Below are 20,374 nucleotides of genomic sequence, written 5' to 3'. Positions count from 1 at the left end.
CAATCCATTGTAATAAAATGGTTTGCAAAATTTATTCATCGCATTAGTTGGTAACAAGTTACATGTTTGTATTAATCTCAAGGAAAATAATTATAAAAATCGTTTAGCAAAAGCATTCCCGAAATTAGTTGCACAGCATTTTTATAAGTCTCAAGATTTTTTAATCATAACAGGTGGTGCAACTTTCATTAGCTCACACAAATGATTTCTAATTGGGCGAAGGATTACCACAGACTGCTCCCAGTCTGTCGAATTGAGTTCATTCAATACACTGGTAAGATCATCTTCTGGAAGGTCCATATCCTCTCCATATAGAGTCAGCGCTTCATATGTGCGCACTGCGGTTATCTTTCTCACGCACATAAAATTATGACATAAAAATATACTCAACTGACTGAATGCTCTTTTACTTACGTCACTTCGCACCTAAAAAAACATCAATATTTTTAGTCTAGGAAAACAGAAATAATAATTAGTTAACGATTTGTGAATGTAAATGAACTCAAGCTTCTCAGTAGAAGGTTCAGAAGAAGAAGGAAAACCATTTCTGTGGAAACTTCAAAATATACAAACCTGCAATAGTTGGCAAAAAACTCCTATACTGCTGATGAGAAGTTTCATATTATTTATAGATTTGATTTCTCGTTTGAGCAGCGTCAAAAGCCGTTGAGGAAATTCACTTTCTGGATCATCCAAAATAAATTGGATACAGCCGGAACTGATCAAGCGAACCATAAATACCAATAAAGAAGTAATCATTCTATCATTCTTATGACTCTCTTCAAAAATATCCAAAATCTTGTGACACAAGTTCCGCACAGATGCTTCGTCAATTTCTTTCAAATAAGAAAAGAAGGACATGCTCGAATGTTTTACCTGGATTCAGACAAGAAAATGAATAATCACTACAAAAGAATGGCTGTTGAAATGAATATCAGCTAGTATGATCAAACTACTTCCAAGCTGGCTTACCAATGACTCGCTCAATCCACCGACACTATATATGATCCCTCGAAGTATGGCGAGTGTATAAGATGGAAAAGAAAGCATCCTTATGAAACGCGGAAATGTCATTGATTCCATTTTCCAATCTATGCTATCTGTACACTCGGTAAGTGGAAACAATTTCTTTAATTCATCATGGTTTGGTATATATGGGAGTTCTGGATCACTAAAGTGGAAATATCAATAATAATACTGGTAATCGTTTATAAGAAAAATTTTGGAATGTCATAAATTACGTCAGTCTATATTTATAATCCATACCTGTGTATAAGACCACTAAATACAGCACCAGCCTGTGCACGAATTCTATCGATTCTTTCAACAGCTTGCTGGGCAACACCACCTATCACTTGCCCCATAACTTTTTCATTTAGCACTGATGTCAATTTGGCATGTGAAACTAAATTTGTGAGCAACTAGAAAATAATCGAAATAAAGATAAATTTCACACAAGACATACCTATGAACAGAAGGAGGTTCTATTTTATACTAGATTTAATGCGCGATATGTCAGTATTGAATGTATCAGCATGTTGATTTCAATTCATTTTGTTTGTTTATTCACAAAACTGGTTAAATTAAAATGTTGGTAAATTGGCATAAAGTACTTACCTGAAGACCAGCCATTGCAGCTTCTCGAACCCAAGCTCCTATATCTCCTCTGCTGTCCATCGTGTATTCGCCAAGAGCAAGTAAGTAACAGTCGTAAAGTTCTTGCATGTAAGGTTTCCATACATCTGTAATTATTCATACGAAATATACTAAGTGTACAATATTAATAAATATGATTTATTGATGTGTAAGATACAAAACTAACTTAATTCCTTAATTCCAAGCGTTTGACAAACCATTGTCAAGGAGTGAAACGCTTCCTTTCGACTTTCAGCCCATTTTGAAGTATGTTCTGTGATATGTGTACATTTGATGAGTGCTTGTATTGTATCCTTTGCTCTCTCCCGTAATATGAATAATGGATAATATCCTGTAGGAGAACAAAGTTAATCACGATCTCACCGAGTATAATTCCGTACGTGAATTCGGAGCAAGTAAAAAAAGTGTCCACCATACATCAATATGCTATACACAAATAAGATGTTACTTTACGAGTATCAGCGCACTTACCTATAGCCTGAGCAAAACCCATTCTGTTTATTTGATTATTGGACCTCAAGTTATCCAAATAACGATCAACTATTACGTTGCGAGCATCTGGACTCATATGAGCTGAGGTATAATATTCAGTGAAAAAATCAGAGTGTGCTTCTGCTGCTTTCAACCTAATGCTAGCTACTTCATGGCTCAGGCATTCTTCCAGTAAACCCTGCCAGTCATCTTATAGAGCAAAATTAATCAATTATTGACATTATATCTATACCGTATAATATGGCCTGGTGATGAATTGTGGGAAATTCAATTCAACCTAAATCCGAGGGGTGCATAACTCGGTTGAAAAGTTTACTCACCAATGATGTCGGTGGAATGAACGGGAAAATGAACACGAGCACACTTTCGTATAAGAACTGCGCATGCTTGCTTCATCAACTCTCCACCCAATCCTTTAAATTGCCCTCGATTCTTGAATACTCGTATGGCATTGCATATTTGATCTACAGCTGGTTTGCCTAAATCCGAGTAGGTGAAACAAATCAAGATTAGAATACTTTGAGAGTTGAAATGTGAAAATCAAATAAAACCAACACCCACCGATAATGTTTTCGATTTTCTCATCAGAAGCAATGTCCAATGCTTCTAGAATTTCAGCAACAGCTAAAACTGCTCCATGTCTTACATTCAAGTCAATGGAACTTAGCATATCAAGAAGATTGGAGAGTACCGTTTCAACCATGTAACGAGGATCCTTGGGAGTCAAGTTGCAGAGAGCCTGCAAAATAAGTAGAATACGGTGGTAGTTCAAATTTTGATAACTTCGAAGTATGTGCATAAACCATAATCTGGTTATTATTACTCAACCAACCTTAGCTGCAAGTTCTCGAATAGCTGTATCCCAGTGCGTTACTTTTCTGACGAGCAAGTGATCAATTAAAGGTTTGGTGTATTCTTCATACTGCGCTATGTGAACGCTGTAAAACAATAATTTTGAAATTATTAACTGATTATTTGGATTTAAGTAGTATAATCGCGAAAATTTGGAAAATATATGCATGCAAGTCAGTGGAAGGACTTACCTAATTTTTAGGTAAGCATTACTCCGTACACCAACTTCGAAATAATCGGCAACAGTGAGGATGTCTATTCCATGTGGAAAGTTCCCCTGCCTACCAACATTCTCTTGGAATGCAGCTGATGCAGCTCTCCGACAATTGATCTAGTATTTTTATTTCAGTTATGATTCATTGTTCGCCAATTACATGAACTTACATATCCACATACTACGCTCATGGAAAAAATAAATGATGAACATAAATTACAATGCGATTTACCTCTCGATCGAAAACGGCTACAATAAGCAGAGTAGCAGCAATCTGATTTACATAAGGTAATAGTACTCTAGATTCAAATGCTCTTGCGAACGACCAACAAACATAGCATGCTGCATCTCTGATTATCGATCCTACAGAACCGTAAGCTCGAGGTTCATCAAATACCAATGCTTGAAGAACCAAAGGAATAACATCTCCCAATCTATGAGGTAATAGTAATCCTCTTCGCCCTGCCAAACACAATGAGTAGTAAGAGTCATACCTTGCATAGAAAAATCACTGTCATGTCCACCATAATTAAGGTAATATCCGAATGATTTACAATGTACAGAATACTGAAATACAGTTTAACTCAATTTATCATGCTGCTTTTACCTAATTCAGCTAATGCTAGACAACCACCATGCCAGGCCGTATCTGATTCACGTCCAGAAAACAAATTCAGTACAAATCCAACCACTTCATCAGCTAGATCAATTGGCAAGCGAGCTGTTACTCGCCCGATTCCTTTGGCTGCAGACCATCTGATAAGTTATTTAAATGTGCAATTGTAATGAGTAGTACTACCAAAGCCCATGAATTTCAAGCAGACTTGACATTTGTTCTGAAGACATCCTGTGCACGAAAATTTACCTGATGGTAATGCTTTTGTCGCGAAGACCTTGTATCAGCTGCTCAATAATTTCTTCTGTTGCTGGAGGAATATCATGGTCCTCAGTCTCTTGGGAGGATATTTCATTTGTGTCCCCTACACTCATGGCTGTTAGATTCTTTTTATTCTCAGGTAGCAAGCTTATTGTCTTGCTTGCTCTCTGATACCTCCAATCAGCTACTTTAGCTCGTAGGAGAACAAATCCTGATTTCGAATATTACGAAGAAGAGATAAGATTATTGAATGCAATTTGAATACGAAGCTGTATTATTTATGTTTATTTACTTACCAATGCGCTGTATTACTTTCAGAGCAAATTTTCTAACGAGAGCGTCTGGATTATCGCTCAAATTCATTTTCATAATTTTATCTAATAGCATTTGACTATATGGCTTCAGATCTTCTCGAGCACAATGTTTCAATATTGAGGAAAGTATTGCCAAAGCACCGTGAGTTGTAGAATTAACTTCCAAACACTGATAAAAATGTTATCGTTAGCAAAACAACAAATTCGAAACAAGTTTTGTATCAAAATTGAAATTGATAATACATACGAATATAGATCAATTAAACCTTAAACTTTTCAATAGTCACCTGGCAGCACCATGTGATAATTTCTTCAAGATACAATTTCTTAACATCTGAACGATTCAGAAAATTCGCAATCAAAAATACTGCCGCCACTGAACAAACATCTTTTGATAGGCAATACAGTTTGCATAACTTCAATATCCTGAAAAGTACTTAATAAATTTGATGTTCGACAGACTTTACTCGATGTAAAATATGTTTTATTAATCAGTTATGTTGATTATTGCAGAGACACGACACAACTGAAAACTTTATCATTTTTAATATGGAACTCTGTAATACCTATTTGTTATCATATCCTCAGGTTTGATATCATTCGATGTTTCCAATCGAGATAAAGGAAAAGGTATTTTAGAAATAATAGATAGCCAAACAAGAAGTACGTAACGTGTTTCCCAAGTAAGCGAATCATTTGGGTCTTGCTTTTCCAACATACGCAGAACCGGCACAAGATCCATTACCTAAGTCAAATGTAAGTTGTATTACATCAGAGAACCGAATTGAACAAGTTTAACAAGTGTCGAGGTAACTAGCACAATAATAAAATAAATATTTTGCAAAAATTGTGATATACCAAAGCTTACCTCGTGAGGAAGATGAGAGGCAATTTTCTTATATGTTTTGACAGACATGATGATGAATATGTATTTGAAGACATTGTGTTTTACACCATCAGAAATATTGTCGTCTCTAACGATGGTCAACATCGAACCTAGGATATCGTCCAGGTATGGATCCAGCAAATGCGGTTGATCTTGGTATTGAGACAAAATAAAGGTAAAACGCTCATGATTTCTTTCAATCTGTGCCGGAGTTAAATCCGAATCTTGCAACTTTCCAACCAGTCCTGTGACTTCGTCTATTTCTTTGATCATGTTATATCCACAGCCCATGCTTTCAGGATCAGGTCCATCGTTGAGGACCATTTTGTTTATATGGCTACTATCGTAGAAGGAATGGCCTGTTGAATGAGTAGATAACAATATGATATTCCCTTTCAATCGTGTAATGTTGTAAGCTCCATTTACGGTGAATAATCCAATGTCGTTTACTACAAAGCCGTTTGTTCAAGCAGATAGGATATTTTGACAGTTGACAGATAGCAAAGTGTTCTAAAACATGAAAAACCGTACTCATCATGACAAGTTAGTCGCGACTGGTCCGAATGATATTCGAGGCTACCATCTAACTATATAGTGGTCTAACCTCATCTGCGCAACGCTTGGATCGTCCATAGACCATGTATTTGCGCACGTATTAAAATTTACGTTTATACAATCACCTGAATTTACTCCTACTTACATCGTAAGAAAAAGATTTTAAGTAATAAAGGAGAAAACTAATCTTAATGCTGAAAATGGATCTTAAAAGTACATCAACGAACAATAAATTTGATTTATTTGTGAGGTATCATTCTCCATTGTTAAACATTGTTCTAGACGCAGATAAATTTTTAATATTTTTGTAAATTACTGTTGATAAATTAGCCAACGAAATTTGACGAAGGCAAAATTTTCTCTAGGTGTAATCACAGTCAGCTGAGCTAAGTATACAAGACCTTGAAATCGCTATGAGCGAACAGATTTCAGATAAAGCTAGAAAATATTACATCACCAAAAATTTTTATAAAAACTAATATCAAAGTTGGCGAATAGCAGAACTTCTCTAATTAAATAAAATTGAATTGACCATTATATTGTGAAGCCTAGTGCTATTATTTGTGTCAAAGTTAAATATTATCAGTATCCCATTGCGATCTAGTCCAGTTAGATTTGGTATGTGAAAACAATCCAGTTAATCTCTAGTAATCCCATGAAAAAATATGTCCAAGTTGCGATCCTCAGAAGGAAGGGCACACTGAGTGCTTGATCTGAAATATAGAAATATATCAGTAACAATTAACAACACAGGTGGTTTTGGATTCCCAAAAAATTACAACTGAATTACCCATTATGCCAGTTTCTCCTTGATCAGTACGAATCTTCCCACCAACTCGGCTTGCAGTCCTATATCATCATTACACTGCAATGGTAAAGGTTCCCCTTCCGTTTTTTCTCAGGAAGTAACGGCATAGACCTTCTTCCAGTGAGTAGACCCAGACAAGTGGTACAATAATAAATCCAGCAATGTACGCCGCAACCTTCTCAGGATATTACAAGATGGACCAGTTTTTGCTGGCGACATAATCATGATCTCCCAAAAAATGCGCCACTTGGTTCGAGTGATTTTTAGGCAAACATTCTTTCTTTTCAGGCAAGTCTGAGTGCCCACACTAAGTATTCAAATAAAATGTTATTTTCAAACCCACATATCACATCTTATTTTTTAACAGCCTCAAATTCTGTGCAGCGACTTACCAATCGAATCGCTGCAGAATCTCTTGTCACGATCCTGTTTTTCAAAAACTTAACAACAGTCTTAAGGTCTGTTACTCGCTTCTCTAGTCTTCTATTGCGCTGTTGCAGCACCTTCATGTTCCTTCTCATTTTTTTAATATAATTGTTGAGAGCGATCCAGCTTTTGGAATCCTGCTTCACATTATTGCAATTCAATTGTTTAAAGTCTCCAGGGTAAACTAGGCGAGGCTGTTTTGGAATTGAAGTTAAGTCAGTTTGTATTGACTCCATATTGTAGACTCTATAAACACAACATATTCATAAAAAACACAATCCAACTGTATAATTACAAGTGTAACATTGGATATGTGGTTAATAAAATAGACGTAAAGCATTTACACACCTTTTGGCTGGTCGTGGAAAATGTAATTGTCCGTTGGGCTGACTTAGAACTTTGTGTGCTGAAGTGTTAAAAGTAGTACTTGCAGTAATGACCGACGTTGTGGCTGGAACTTCAGTTGATTTGGAAAGTATGTAAGGAGTATTTTCATCCACCTGAATAAACTGTGGCTTTGTCACAATCATGTAAGGTTCTAGTGTGACAGATGTCGAAGCTAAAATTTCAAGATTCAAGTTTGCAGATGAATTGCAAGCTAATTGTCCAGCTTGAGCATCAGCATCTGACTGACCTAATTCTGGCTCTACGGCCATTACATTTGTTGAACCGTTTACATTTGAACTTAAGGTTTCGATTCTCTGATTCGAGTGTAACGAAGCCGGGCTTCTGGATTTCCTGTCGATTCACGATAAAATTTATTAAAGCAAGGGAAATCATATTCTTAATGCCTTATAACCTAACATCAAAGATCGATTGGTAAATTAAATTTGTGTCATATGAGTACATACTTGTCAGTCCTGTCAAAGATGGTTGGAACGGTATCTGGCATCAAGTACCTTCGTACTTTATCTCCAGAAACCTTGTACACAAACTTGTCAGGGGAAAAATGTTTACTGCATAACATGCTCCTCTTCCCAGGTGTCCATGCTTCACGCTGCACAGCATCCAGCCATTTATTTCTGCGCTCTTCGTTGGCAGGAAATCTGTCATTGATCATGTATCGTTACTTATTGATAATCTGCATTAGCATGCCCAAGTTTTTAATCAATGAGCAGCACAGTAAAATCTTTCATTACGTATAGATATTATAGACAAAGCACACCTACTTGTGGAAAGTTACGTCTTCGGTCACTCCGTATTGTTCACCACAAGCTGAACAACTAACCACCATAGTTTCTGTGAGATTTGCTCTGTGTGGATAAAGTTGTAAAACGTTTTTCTTGTAATCCCTATCGCGATTGTTATTATTATTTGACTACAAAAAAAGATCGAATGTAAGAATCAGTGCTCTCGTCTCTCGAGTGAAACGTGACGACGTATCTGATTATTGGACTGGTTGTTCCGTGCGTGGCCGTTGGCGGAGGTTAATTTTGATCCTATTTTGATCAATGGAGATTTACACGTAACACTACGTCCTACGCCAAGATCACGTCTCTATTGGCGAAGAAAAGATATACCTGCTCTCTTGCATTCAGAGCCGCAATGGGATTGGAGTATTCTTTTGTATAAAAACTACAATTTGTGATAAAGTTCGCTATTTTCTCGGCTTTACCAGCAGGTGGGACTGTAGTCAATTCTTGTTGGATTTAAATTCGAATGAAAAATTGTTTACCATTCAGTCATTCGGTATGCCGATTCACGATCAACTTCGTGTGAACGAACGATAATGTTTCTTAACTTAATCCTGAGGTGAGTGAAAAATAATTTAGTAAATGTAATTTAGTTTTACAACTTACAGAAATGACAGCGCTACTGAATTTCGTTGACATCTGCGTTTGTCTGATATAACCTATGTTCTCAACTACTTTTCTCAACGGTTTGAATGTACACTATCATTAGAAGTAATTCACCTAAAAATGAGACTGAAATTTATTTTAAACTATGACAATAACCAGGGAATAGCTAGATTATTATGGCATACCGCATGTCAATGTGTCAATAATAGACAATGAAGGTGTATTGCTAATTATCTGGAAAAATTCTCTAGCTTTTGGATCGAATACTTAACAAACATACCTACTTCAGTTAGATTGATTTATTTCTTTTACAGATAATGTTACCACGGTAAATATATCGATGTAACGTGTCTGCTTCAAAATGAGCGGAACGACAATAGGCTCATTTGGGGAGCAGACCTTGGATGCATTATTAGAAGCCGAATGTTGCAGCAATACAAAGAATAATACCGTAAATAAGAAAGGAGCGGATAATTTACGCAACTGTAAACCATTTTTTATTCGTCTTCAAGAAATAAAAGAGAATTTGACTGATAGTCGTTTAAAAAACAATCATCCGCCTTGCAAAAACTACTCTGCAAAATTGGTGACAAATGATGATACCAATATTGAGAAATATTTTCAAGAAAGTATACTTTTATCCAAAACTGACACTTCAGGTTTACCAAGTAAAATAATTTGTGGAAACGATAATGTTAAGTCAAAGAAAAATAATGAAATTGATTTGATTGAAGACGCAAGTGGTAATAATAAATTTTTATACGACCAGAAAGGTCAAAGTTCCAGAAAAGAATCTGTTGGAGTATCTTTATCCAAACAAGATCTTGTCAAGTTATCTGAAGAATTTCTCATAGTCGAAAGTTCAGCTGACGAGAAGTCAAACAATAATTCACGTGCAGTTACCAACGTGAGAGGCTTGCGGAAAAAATGTATCTCAAATAACACAGCATTGAATGACGTTAATTTTATACATTCATCATCCAATGACAAAATTGTAAATAATAATCTAGTAAACATGGTCAACAAGAAGACCCAAGATGTGCAGATTGAAAAAAGAACTCAAAGTGGGCAACTCAATGACTTGTTACAAGTATGTGCACAACCAGTAAATAATGATTTAAATTCGATACCTGAGTCAGTCAGCGAATACTCCATAGTTAACACACAGTATCGTTGCAAATTATCTGCATGGGGATTGCCACCAGATATTCTCCAGGTTTGTAACGATTCTTTCTTTCTCAATGATAAGATTTTTTGGTGGTATCATACATAAAGTAATTACTCTCGATCATGATCATACTAGAATTATTTCTGTGCGTCTACGTTTCGAGCAAAGAAGTTGTTACAACTTTTACACTTGGAAATAAATGAAGATTTTTAATTGGGCTGAAATCGTTTCTAATCATATTGAGTAAAATTATGGCATTGTCTAATGCACGTTTCTGTTGAATCAATGAATTCATTACCCACTGTGAACCTTTTCTGATCAATTTGTGCTCAGAAATATGAATTGAGAGGCATGACAAAGATGTTTCCCTGGCAAGTGGAATGTTTATCCAATTACCGAGTGCTCGAGGAAAACAAGAACTTAGTTTATTCCGCACCAACATCAGCAGGGAAGACTTTTGTTGCAGAAATGCTTGTCATAAAAACGGTCTTAGAACGGCAAAAGAAAGTAATTTTCATCCTACCATTTGTCTCAGTGGTTCGAGAGAAAATGTTTTACTTTCAAGTGAGTGTCAAACTTTTTTCACTTGTGCATTTCAATAATAATAAATTTATAGAGGAATGATACATGAAAAATGTGTTGAATTTATAATTCTTCAGGATTTGCTATCGAGCAGTGGAATTCGAGTTGAAGGTTTCATGGGAGGTATTGCTCCAGCAGGAGGGCTGGCTGCTGCCCATATAGCAATAGCAACCATTGAAAAAGCAAATTCGTTAATTAACCGATTAATGGAAGAAGGAGATCTTTCATCTTTAGGAGCCGTAGTTGTTGACGAACTTCATCTACTTGGAGATCCACATCGCGGGTACTTGCTCGAATTGCTGCTAACAAAACTGAAATACATGACTCTAAGGTGAACATGTATTTTACACTTTTTTACTCTATCTTACAAAGTTTACTTAAACCTACAGCGGTTGTGAGTTTCGTCACCACTTAATACATGGCAATGCTGTTTAGGGAAGAGCATGTGAAAATCCAACTCATTGGTATGTCAGCTACACTTCCGAATCTCTCGGTTTTAGCTGAATGGTTGGATGCAGAGCTTTTCAGCACAGAATTCAGACCTGTTCCTCTGAATGAGCAATACAAGGTAATTTTAGTCTTCTTCAAATCAAAAAAAGCTTTATGTTTTATCACCAACCATCCCTAAAGATACTCGTATTTATAGGTACGCACAACTATATATGACAATAAATTCGTACCTGTAAGAGAGTTAGATCCTTCACCTGAACTACCAAACGATTCGGACAATATTCTTCAACTTTGCATTGAAACCATATCGGATGGACACAGTACATTGATATTTTGTCCTACCAAAAACTGGTGTGAGAAACTAGCCCATCAAGTTGCTGCAATATTCTTCAAGTTAGGTTGGTCTTTCATGAAATTCAACATTCGGTATAATATTCAATCAAGTTAACATTTTTCCATCTATTAGGTATCCAGTGAACACGTTTATGTAAACTTGATGTCAACATGATGTCATTCAATGTCATGTCGTATATGAATAAATATTTCGCACTTATTTACGTCAGATACTAACGTAAAAAAATGACATAGAAACAATGTCAATCTAACATAACACTGATGTAATAAGGACGGTTTATTTTCTTATTCGTAACTATGGCTTTAATATGACTTTGTGATGACATTTACTTTATATCATGCAGATATATTGTAGTGTAATGGAACACAGATGTATACCTCACACAACAAAATCAGGCAATACAATACACTTAAATCTTCAGCTTAGTACAATACATTATACAGATCTACTATACGCTTATAATTTCAACGTAGAAATACATAACAGAATTATTTGGTAACTTCTATATATAATAAAACTTGAAATGTTGCACAATCTACGAAAAAGGATATAACGGATAAGACTCTGAATAACTCATTAAAACTACAATTGTTCTCTAAAACTACATCTGGAAGATGGACTTCATTTTTGCTGAAATTATAGAGAATGCAAAAGTTTTTTTCAATTGAATTTTTTTTATACAGGATTAGTAAATGACAAGATATTCTTTTCAGCAGGGATGACTTTGTATGACCTGATATGAACATTAGACCTGTCCTTAAGAAGAGTGAAATCGAATTTTCATGATCACATCCTTCAAATTGGTTTGAAATAAGTCAAAAAGAATTTCCATTTTTTTTTTCCCTCCATATTCAACCATCCCTAGAAAGCCTTACTTTTTTCCCCATTAAAACGCCGCTTGGGAAATTTTATTATCTCTATTTTTGACTTCGCTAACTAACTTTTAATGCGGCAAGAAATTTCGACTAATGTCAAATTTACGTAAAATTCGTCACCTACCTATAACTTATTAATGATGTAAAATCAAGGTCATGTATTCACTGGGTATATTCTTTTTCTTTAATGTTACCTATCTTAGGTAGCGAAGAAACAACCCTGGGGAAAATTCTTAGGAACCAATTAGATTCGAATGCAATAGAGGAAACACTATCACAACTGAAAAGGTGCCCTGCTGGTTTGGATGATATCTTGAAGAGCACGGTTTCATTTGGTGTCGCATTTCATCATGCAGGTCTTACCATGGATGAGCGCGACATTATTGAATGCTCTTTCAGGTATTATTTCGTATTTGGTCATATCGCTACATTATGTAGCGATCTGAATAAACGTAACAGTGAAAAAATTTCACACCTATAAATCCTCGCGTGTTATACTACAGAACTGGATCACTCAGAGTTCTCATAGCCACGTCAACTTTGAGTAGTGGAGTCAATCTACCAGCCCGAAGAGTAATTATCAGATCGCTAATGTTTCATGGGAAAGTAATCGATACTTTAACATATAGACAGATGATTGGACGTGCTGGTCGAATGGGAAAGGACACTGCAGGTTTGTAATACATGCATTGCTATGTCAACATGTTAAACTAACTGTTTTTTCTTCTTCTTCTTATCCTATTTGAATTAATTTCTGTAACTTGTTTTATTATAGGTGAAAGCATATTAATATGTAAGCCAAATGAAAAAAAAGCAGCAGAAAGTTTATTGTCAGCACCTTTAGATCCAGTAGAATCTTGTTTAGAAGGTTCGGGACCACTTATTAGAGCACTTTTAGAAGCTGTGGCAAGTGAAGTTGCCTGTACACCTGTGGATATTAATCTTTATGGCAGATGCATGCTGGCTAGTTTCAATCCCGAAAATAACGTTGGTACTCATACAAAAGAAGCTATGGACTACTTAACTACGCATGAATTTATTACGTGAGTGGAATGCAGCTAACTGATTTCAAGTTCCCAATTTCATTGCAATAGAACTATATTTTCGATGTATGTGGTTGTTTTTTTAACAGAGTTCAAGAAACTAAAGAGAAAGAACAACGGTGGGTGGCAACAGCACTTGGCAAAGCCTGTCTTGCGTCATCAGTTTCTCCCGGAGAGGGATTATTTTTGTTTGAAGAATTACAAAGAGCAAGAAAATGTTTCGTTCTTGAAACAGAATTGCACATTATATATCTGGTGACTCCATTTAATTCTGGTAGTTTAACCAGTCAAATAGATTGGATGATATTTTTTAACTTATGGAAATCTTTGTCCGAATGTGAACGCAGAGTCGGACAAATGGTAGGAATTGAAGAGCGTTTCGTCATGTCAGCTATTCGTGGAATTGCTAAGCATGGAAAACAGGTAATTGTAAACTGCTGGTTCGTTTAGTACAATTAGAAACCAATGACGAAGTGTTTCGTTGCAGAATTACTTACTTCCAACGACTGAACGAACAATTGACGAATTACTATCTGTGAACCAAATCTTGTTTTAGCAAAATATACACAGAAGATTCTTTACTGCATTAGCCCTACATGATTTGGTCAGAGAGATGCCATTGACCACTGTGTCAGAAAAATATGGGTGCAGTCGAGGGGTTTTGCAAAGCTTACAACAATCCGCTTCGACATTTGCTGGTATTTATCGAAATACTATAAAGTTCCTTAACTTTTAACTTTTCAAGGAATTTGAAACGTTTACGTCACAATCTAAAATACGTACAACAAAATCTTCCTGGTGAAGTTACAGCGTCTATTATTTTCTCAGAATTTAAGTATCTACATTCGAACAGCGATGTGTTTATAGTATATGAAAATAAAAAATGTAAATCGAAAACTGACTTGGATATATTGTTAAACTTTCCTATCCTACAGGAATGGTGACACAATTCTGTAAACAACTAGGATGGGATTGCATGGAGTTGTTATTTTGTCAGTTTCAAGCAAGATTACAGTTTGGCGTTTGCAGAGAATTATTGGACTTGCTTCGTCTCCCAATGCTCAATGGTCTTCGTGCTAGAAGTCTTTACAAAGAGGGAATTAAGTGTGTCGCGGATCTAGCTACTGCTGACGAACTCTGTGTTGAACGTGCTTTACACAAAGCTTTACCTTTTGAAAGGTATGAAAATTTACTAATTATTTCTACGTCACAGCTGATCACATATTTCTATGTGAAACATAGTAAAACAAACTCTGTACTATAAATATAGTATATTTCACATGTGCCAACATTTTGTTGCACTTTTAGCGAAAAAGAACAAGATGGTGAACACGTATTAGATGCTGCCAAGAGAAATAAAGTACGAAGTATTTTTGTTACTGGAAGAGATGGTCTAACTCCATACCAAGCAGCAGTCTTGTTGGTGCAAGAAGCACGTACTTTAGTGCAGGTGTAGTTTCACATATTTTTGTGCTATTTTGGTTCATTTTCGTAAGTTTTTTTCACGTTCTGCAATGAAGTATTTCTCTTAATATTTTCCTTACAGCATGAATTAGGTGTCACAGAAGTACACTGGAAACAAGATAATGTGACTTCAAGAAACAAACTTGGAACAATATTAGACGATAAGAGCAATGCATCGGCTATTCAGGATCATTACATTAATCAAATAAACAATCAAATTGCTATGACTATTCCGGCACCTATTAGAACGGCAAGTTCAATAGCAAACGATGCTACTTCACAGGATTGCACAGAGAATAGTAAAACTATAAAAGATGTATGGAAATCTGACAATGATTCAGTGGATGCAATACAGCAAACGGAAAATTGCGAAACTGGCAATGTCGTGTCGACGGTTATTTCTGACCTACATTCACATCGAATAGAATACAGGGAAATTAAAATGGATGGCTCAAAAATCACTCATCATATCCGTAACGAAGAAATTGATTTACGAAACAAGTTACAGGGGGAAACAATGCAGACGGAACTTAATAATCATAAAATAACGCGAGGAGAAAAGCATGTGAATGAAATCGTTAAAAATAAGCCCAAATTCAGTCTTCTAGGCGCGAAACGAAAAATACGAGCTAAAGATAGCGTGACATCGATATCCAGTGATAATTTTCAACAGATTATAAGTGAAACAGCGACTTTCGGTTCCCCAAAATCTCTCAAAACACCAGATAATGAGCGGAGTAAGAGTAAAATATTGAATAATGGTCCAGATGACACAAAAACCAACATTACTGAAAGAAACTTACAGGAAAATTGTGAGAATATTTGCAATAAAATCAGTGAAAAGTCCAGTCCTTCTAAGATGGTTTTGCCAGATTTCAAATTGAGTATTTCGCCAGTCGTTACCTTGGAGTGGTCATCATTTAATGAAAAAATGTCTAGTAAGCAGTCAAGTGAAGAATTAGGAAAAAGCCTCAGACCAGAATCATTCTCAGAGCAAGGTAAAAAAGACCTCAGACTCAATGATGAAAAGAAAGTATCACTTTCACGAAGTCCCAGTTTATTTGGAGATAGTTTATATTTGGATTCGCAGTTCTGCAATGAACTTGAAAAAAATGTTTATGGATCCTTAGATATCACTAAAGTTAAAGGCACAGAATGTTCTGCAATTGATAGTCCGTCCATCAGTTTACAGAAGCCTATTGCTGCAATAGAAACTAAAGGAAAGACGCCAGAGATAATTGTGAAACAGACCAGTAGTTCTGAAGACAAATTTTCATCTAATACAAATGCCATGCAAAATCGTGCAGTTACTGAAAATCCAGACTTGAATAATCATATTTTCAACAGTGAAGAAATTAACTTCTCATGGAACAGCACTACATGGGATCATTTGAAGGAATCGAATAATGCCTCAAATTTAGATTCTGGAAAAAAAAAATTAAATCTTCAAATGACTTCTAATGATTTTGACATCAGTGATGAAATAGCAGCAACACCAATGATGCAAAATACTCGCTTGAAATCCATTTCCATAAAATCGAACACACAAAATGTACGCAATTTAAAACTTATAGACAATTCGGGAACTCGCAAACGTAAGTTTAACGAGACTCACTCTTTGAGTGATAGTAGTCCAGTTCTCAACGTATTGAATCTCAGTCATAATCGGAGACTATCCTTTGGATCAAATAAGTCAGATTCAGACGATCTAATTGCAGCATCACAGAATTTGGAATCTATTAAGAATACCACAAAAAGTAGAACCAGAATAAAACTGGAATCCTCAAAAAGAATTATGATTAATAAAAAGCAGCACAATTCAACACTTACAAAGTGTAACGAGCAGTCAAATGCCGTCAAAACCAAGAACATCGAGTTGATAAGAACCGGCAATGCTAGCGCTAAAAAAGTTTTGTATCAAGAGAATTGTAGTACAGATAGTGTTGTGTCGAATTCAGAGGAGGATTCTCCTATCCAAAGAATGCGAGCAACTCAAAACCTGCACAAAAGAACTGTGAATTCGTCATTTATCGTTCAGAAGATTGAAAACCTACGAAAATGCAAAAAAAGGTGTTTAAGGTCTGACGTTAGGGAAGAACAATTAAATTCAGAGCAAACAGTGAATTGGAATGTCTTAGACATCATCAACGTAACTTTGAATGACAATATATTCAAATTATTCAGTAACGAATTAAAGCAGAAGACTGAGATTGCGATAGCTTTGGCTCACAATAAATTTGTAAATGATACAATTGGTATTGGAAGTAAATTAGTTTCCGGGTCGGCAAGCAGAATGAAAAATAAGTTTAAGAAAAATGAAAGCTGTGTTTACTTAGACACAGTTGTCAACGGAGTTGCCATTTCTTGGGGCAGAAATGTTATTTATTGGATCTCTTTTGAAAATAGAAAAGGTAAGTAGACTGTACGGATTTTACTGGATTTATACAAATATCCTTCTTGACTCCTTAAAATTTATTGCTTTGTTAATAAAATATTACTCGTTCATTTAAAAAATCTAAATATTCTAATATTATTAACTCTTGGTTTGAAAATTTTCTGTTCTATCCTTTTTCAGAAGGAAGTATTACATTAAAAGACCGTCTGCAACTCTTACGAGACGTATTCACAGATTCATCGGTAAATGTACGCTGCTACGGAAGCAAGGAAGTATACAAAAAACTTCATCAATGCTGTAAGATTACCCCTAACTGTAGATTCCTTGATCCAAAAGTAGCAGAATGGTTACTACAACCTGAGACTGACGAAAGCAACATTTGCGACATGGTAAGGTGTAAACGATGTTGTATGTAGATATGTAGATAATACATCATAGAAATGAAATAAAATATAAAATCTGAATCAGCATACTGCATATACCTCTACTCATGTTCAGCAACATGATTTTATCACTGTTCATAATTTTTTTGTCTGCAGGCTAAGATGTATTTTCCGCAAGGTGCTACTATCTTACAACATGCAAGTTCTTTAAAAAGCTCTGCTGGAACCAGTTCCGGAAATGATGATTATTTTTTTGATAGACATAAGGCTGCTGCAGTGGCAACTGTCACATGGCATGTTACGAGTAAGCTTATTGAAGAGTTACACAAGCAGAGTCAAACATTGTTAAATACATTTGAAGGTAATGAAATTTTCTTTTTAGATAGCTGAAAATTGATTTGCAGAGTCACTACGCGTTCATAGACCATAGATAACGATTAAAAAACTGAATACGCGTGATAAATTCTATTCAATATTACTTGAGTCATTTTAAATTTCTATCAACAGATGTGGAAACCAAGGTGGTTTCAACACTGGCTCGTATGGAACTAACAGGAATAGGTCTAAATCTTGAATCACTTCAAGAGCTGTCAGCCGTTCTCCAGGAAGAAATGTCATCATTGGAACAAAGAGCATATTCGTTAGCTGGGCGAAAGTTTAGTTTCACCTCCTCTAAAGAAGTGGCACAGGTAAAGTGACATGATTATTAATTTGATGGACGAAATTTTTTGAGAAAACAAAATTATTAATATTTCCCATGACTTGTCACAGGTTCTCGGGATGTACAAGGGAGTTAAAGTCAGCACAAATAAAGCCGTACTAGAAAATTGCGATAATCCAATATCTAAACAAATTATGTCTTGGCGGAAACTTAATACAACGCAGACAAAAGTTAGTCTATTGTTTCAACAAGAAATTGCTCAAATTTCAATGATAATATTTACACAACATTAAACATGTTTTCTTTTCAGATGGTATTTCCGTTATTAAACCTGGCACAACAAGGTCCACGAGTTCGAGGGTGTTGTCTAACACGTACAGCCACTGGCCGTATATCAATGCATGAACCAAATTTACAGAATGTTCCAAGAGATTTTAATTCTGAAAATAATAGTTATGTAATTAGTATGCGAATGGCATTTGTTCCCACCTGTGGAAATATCATGTTATCAGCAGATTATTGTCAACTTGAGCTGAGAATATTGGCACATCTTTCAAAAGATCCCGTCTTGTGTGAAATAATGAAAAAGGATTCTGACATTTTCAAGAACATTGCTGCGCAGTGGAACTATATAACCATAGATGAGGTACGAATTCTTTGACGCAGTCCCCTATGCCAATAATTGATAGATCTTCTCTATATTATTCAATCGGCAAACAAATTTCTGTTTTGAAATGACTTTTGATTTGTAGCCATCTGAGGTAAGAAAGAACATCCTGATTTCAACAATAACTACATGAAGCACAGGTTTTGTAATATCACATTTGATTTTTTATAGTAATCAATGTATGCTTTGTTTGTTCAGGTAGATGATGATATGCGTCAACGCACAAAACAGCTTTGTTATGGAATAATTTATGGCATGGGTTCGAGGGCTTTGGCAAAGCAATTATCAGTTACTGAATTAGAAGCAAGCAGGTTCATGGAAAGTTTTATGGGAACTTATCCAAACGTGAATAATTGGCTTAATCGGGTGATAACCGAAAGCCGAGAAAATGGATATGTAACGACTCTAATGGAAAGGCGCAGATTACTTCCGAGTCTAAATAGTGAGATAAAAAGTGAAAGATGTGAGTAGCGACAAATTTTCTCTGCTGCCATTTTTTTTTCCAATTTACTGCGAACGTTTATTTACTATAGCTCAAGCAGAGAGACAAGCAGTGAATACAAAAATTCAAGGTTCAGCAGCGGACTTGGCTAAAAAAGCTATGGTTCTAATAGATGAAAGACTGCAGAAAGAGTATTCAGGTACATCTAGAGTCATTTCAGAAATGAAAACTAGAAAACTAAGGAGCAGCAAAGATTCGCAGAATAGAGGGGCCTACTTAGTTCTGCAACTACACGACGAACTCCTATACGAGGTCAGTTATACTAGTCATTTTTCCATTACAATTCTCTGCATGAGGATGAATTGTTGCACAAGAATAAAATCAAAATAGGCAAATAATCATGATACTCTTACAGGTGAATGCAGCAGATCTTGATCGTGTTGCAGCAATAGTTAAAATTTCAATGGAAGAAGCATATCAGCTAACAATTCCGTTGCCTGTTAAAATCAAAGTTGGTCCGACGTGGGGCAGTCTAACAGAATACACTGTTCAGAAGCCCATAGAATCATCTGAATGTATTTTTTAATTGTTGAAAAACTTTATTTATTTTAATTTATATATTTTTCGCTTTTGCGAATTTTTATATGTTAAGAATTTAATTACGAATATTTTATAAATGATCACAACTTTTATAAGATCCACTAATTGTAAATATTATTTATGTCAAGTTCTCAAACTTTTGAAATAGGTAATTTAAGTGGTATATATCTCATAAATTGTGTAGAATTAAAATATTGAATAATAGTGGTAAGTTTATATGCAAAATTCGTGTCATTGCGATGTAGATGGATCAATTTTTGTACGCAGAAAAAATCATGATAAAAATTGAATTGTTCATTTTTATACAACTATTGTTAATAACAATTATATTTAATGCAGCATTTACTAATCTTCATATTGCTGCTATCACCGAATCAACTTGTATTGCTGAATTTGTAGAAAAATATACA

At 35.4% G+C, this 20,374-nt stretch overlaps 3 protein-coding genes across 4 annotated transcripts; 1 reads left to right on the top strand and 2 right to left on the bottom strand.

The window, feature by feature from the left end:
* Nucleotides 1-7: 7 nt before the first annotated feature.
* LOC124302438 (tubulin-specific chaperone D) lies at nucleotides 8-5,821 on the bottom strand. Its single transcript, XM_046758635.1, has 18 exons — nucleotides 5,274-5,821; nucleotides 4,972-5,150; nucleotides 4,693-4,831; nucleotides 4,388-4,574; nucleotides 4,080-4,302; nucleotides 3,822-3,970; nucleotides 3,447-3,676; nucleotides 3,192-3,331; nucleotides 2,981-3,086; nucleotides 2,710-2,887; nucleotides 2,469-2,627; nucleotides 2,128-2,337; nucleotides 1,823-1,987; nucleotides 1,618-1,742; nucleotides 1,267-1,421; nucleotides 973-1,171; nucleotides 574-876; nucleotides 8-426 (listed from the first exon to the last, which is right to left on the bottom strand). Exons 1-18 carry the CDS (start codon nucleotides 5,613-5,615, stop codon nucleotides 151-153), a joined length of 3,465 nt encoding a protein of 1,154 aa, XP_046614591.1. The 5' UTR covers nucleotides 5,616-5,821; the 3' UTR covers nucleotides 8-150.
* A 249-nt stretch (nucleotides 5,822-6,070) lies between these two features.
* On the bottom strand, nucleotides 6,071-8,506 carry LOC124302509 (uncharacterized). Of its 2 annotated transcripts, XM_046758764.1 has the most exons (7): nucleotides 8,250-8,506; nucleotides 7,932-8,126; nucleotides 7,715-7,818; nucleotides 7,429-7,639; nucleotides 7,047-7,326; nucleotides 6,637-6,961; nucleotides 6,071-6,559 (listed from the first exon to the last, which is right to left on the bottom strand). In XM_046758764.1, exons 1-6 carry the CDS (start codon nucleotides 8,312-8,314, stop codon nucleotides 6,842-6,844), a joined length of 975 nt encoding a protein of 324 aa, XP_046614720.1. In that variant the 5' UTR covers nucleotides 8,315-8,506; the 3' UTR covers nucleotides 6,071-6,559; nucleotides 6,637-6,841. The 2 variants fall into 2 exon arrangements, with proteins under 2 accessions (XP_046614720.1, XP_046614712.1); XM_046758756.1 differs by having other exon boundaries at nucleotides 7,429-7,818; nucleotides 8,250-8,504.
* Nucleotides 8,507-8,692: 186 nt separating this feature from the next.
* Nucleotides 8,693-20,350, top strand: LOC124302398 (DNA polymerase theta). The gene is made up of 22 exons (XM_046758554.1): nucleotides 8,693-8,832; nucleotides 9,194-10,095; nucleotides 10,381-10,611; nucleotides 10,707-10,960; nucleotides 11,065-11,197; nucleotides 11,276-11,477; nucleotides 12,513-12,708; nucleotides 12,813-12,982; nucleotides 13,085-13,352; nucleotides 13,442-13,775; nucleotides 13,909-14,050; nucleotides 14,288-14,531; nucleotides 14,661-14,802; nucleotides 14,899-17,227; nucleotides 17,392-17,600; nucleotides 17,751-17,955; nucleotides 18,102-18,283; nucleotides 18,366-18,485; nucleotides 18,566-18,901; nucleotides 19,121-19,385; nucleotides 19,456-19,676; nucleotides 19,780-20,350. Exons 2-22 carry the CDS (start codon nucleotides 9,241-9,243, stop codon nucleotides 19,948-19,950), a joined length of 7,209 nt encoding a protein of 2,402 aa, XP_046614510.1. The 5' UTR covers nucleotides 8,693-8,832; nucleotides 9,194-9,240; the 3' UTR covers nucleotides 19,951-20,350.
* The last annotated feature ends 24 nt before the right edge of the window (nucleotides 20,351-20,374 follow it).

This window comes from Neodiprion virginianus, chromosome 1 (genome assembly GCF_021901495.1).
Source record: "Neodiprion virginianus isolate iyNeoVirg1 chromosome 1, iyNeoVirg1.1, whole genome shotgun sequence".
Classification (NCBI taxonomy): Eukaryota; Metazoa; Arthropoda; class Insecta; order Hymenoptera; family Diprionidae; genus Neodiprion; species Neodiprion virginianus.
The sequence above is the reverse complement of the archived record's forward strand: the minus strand, read 5'-3'. Positions and strand labels throughout refer to the sequence as shown.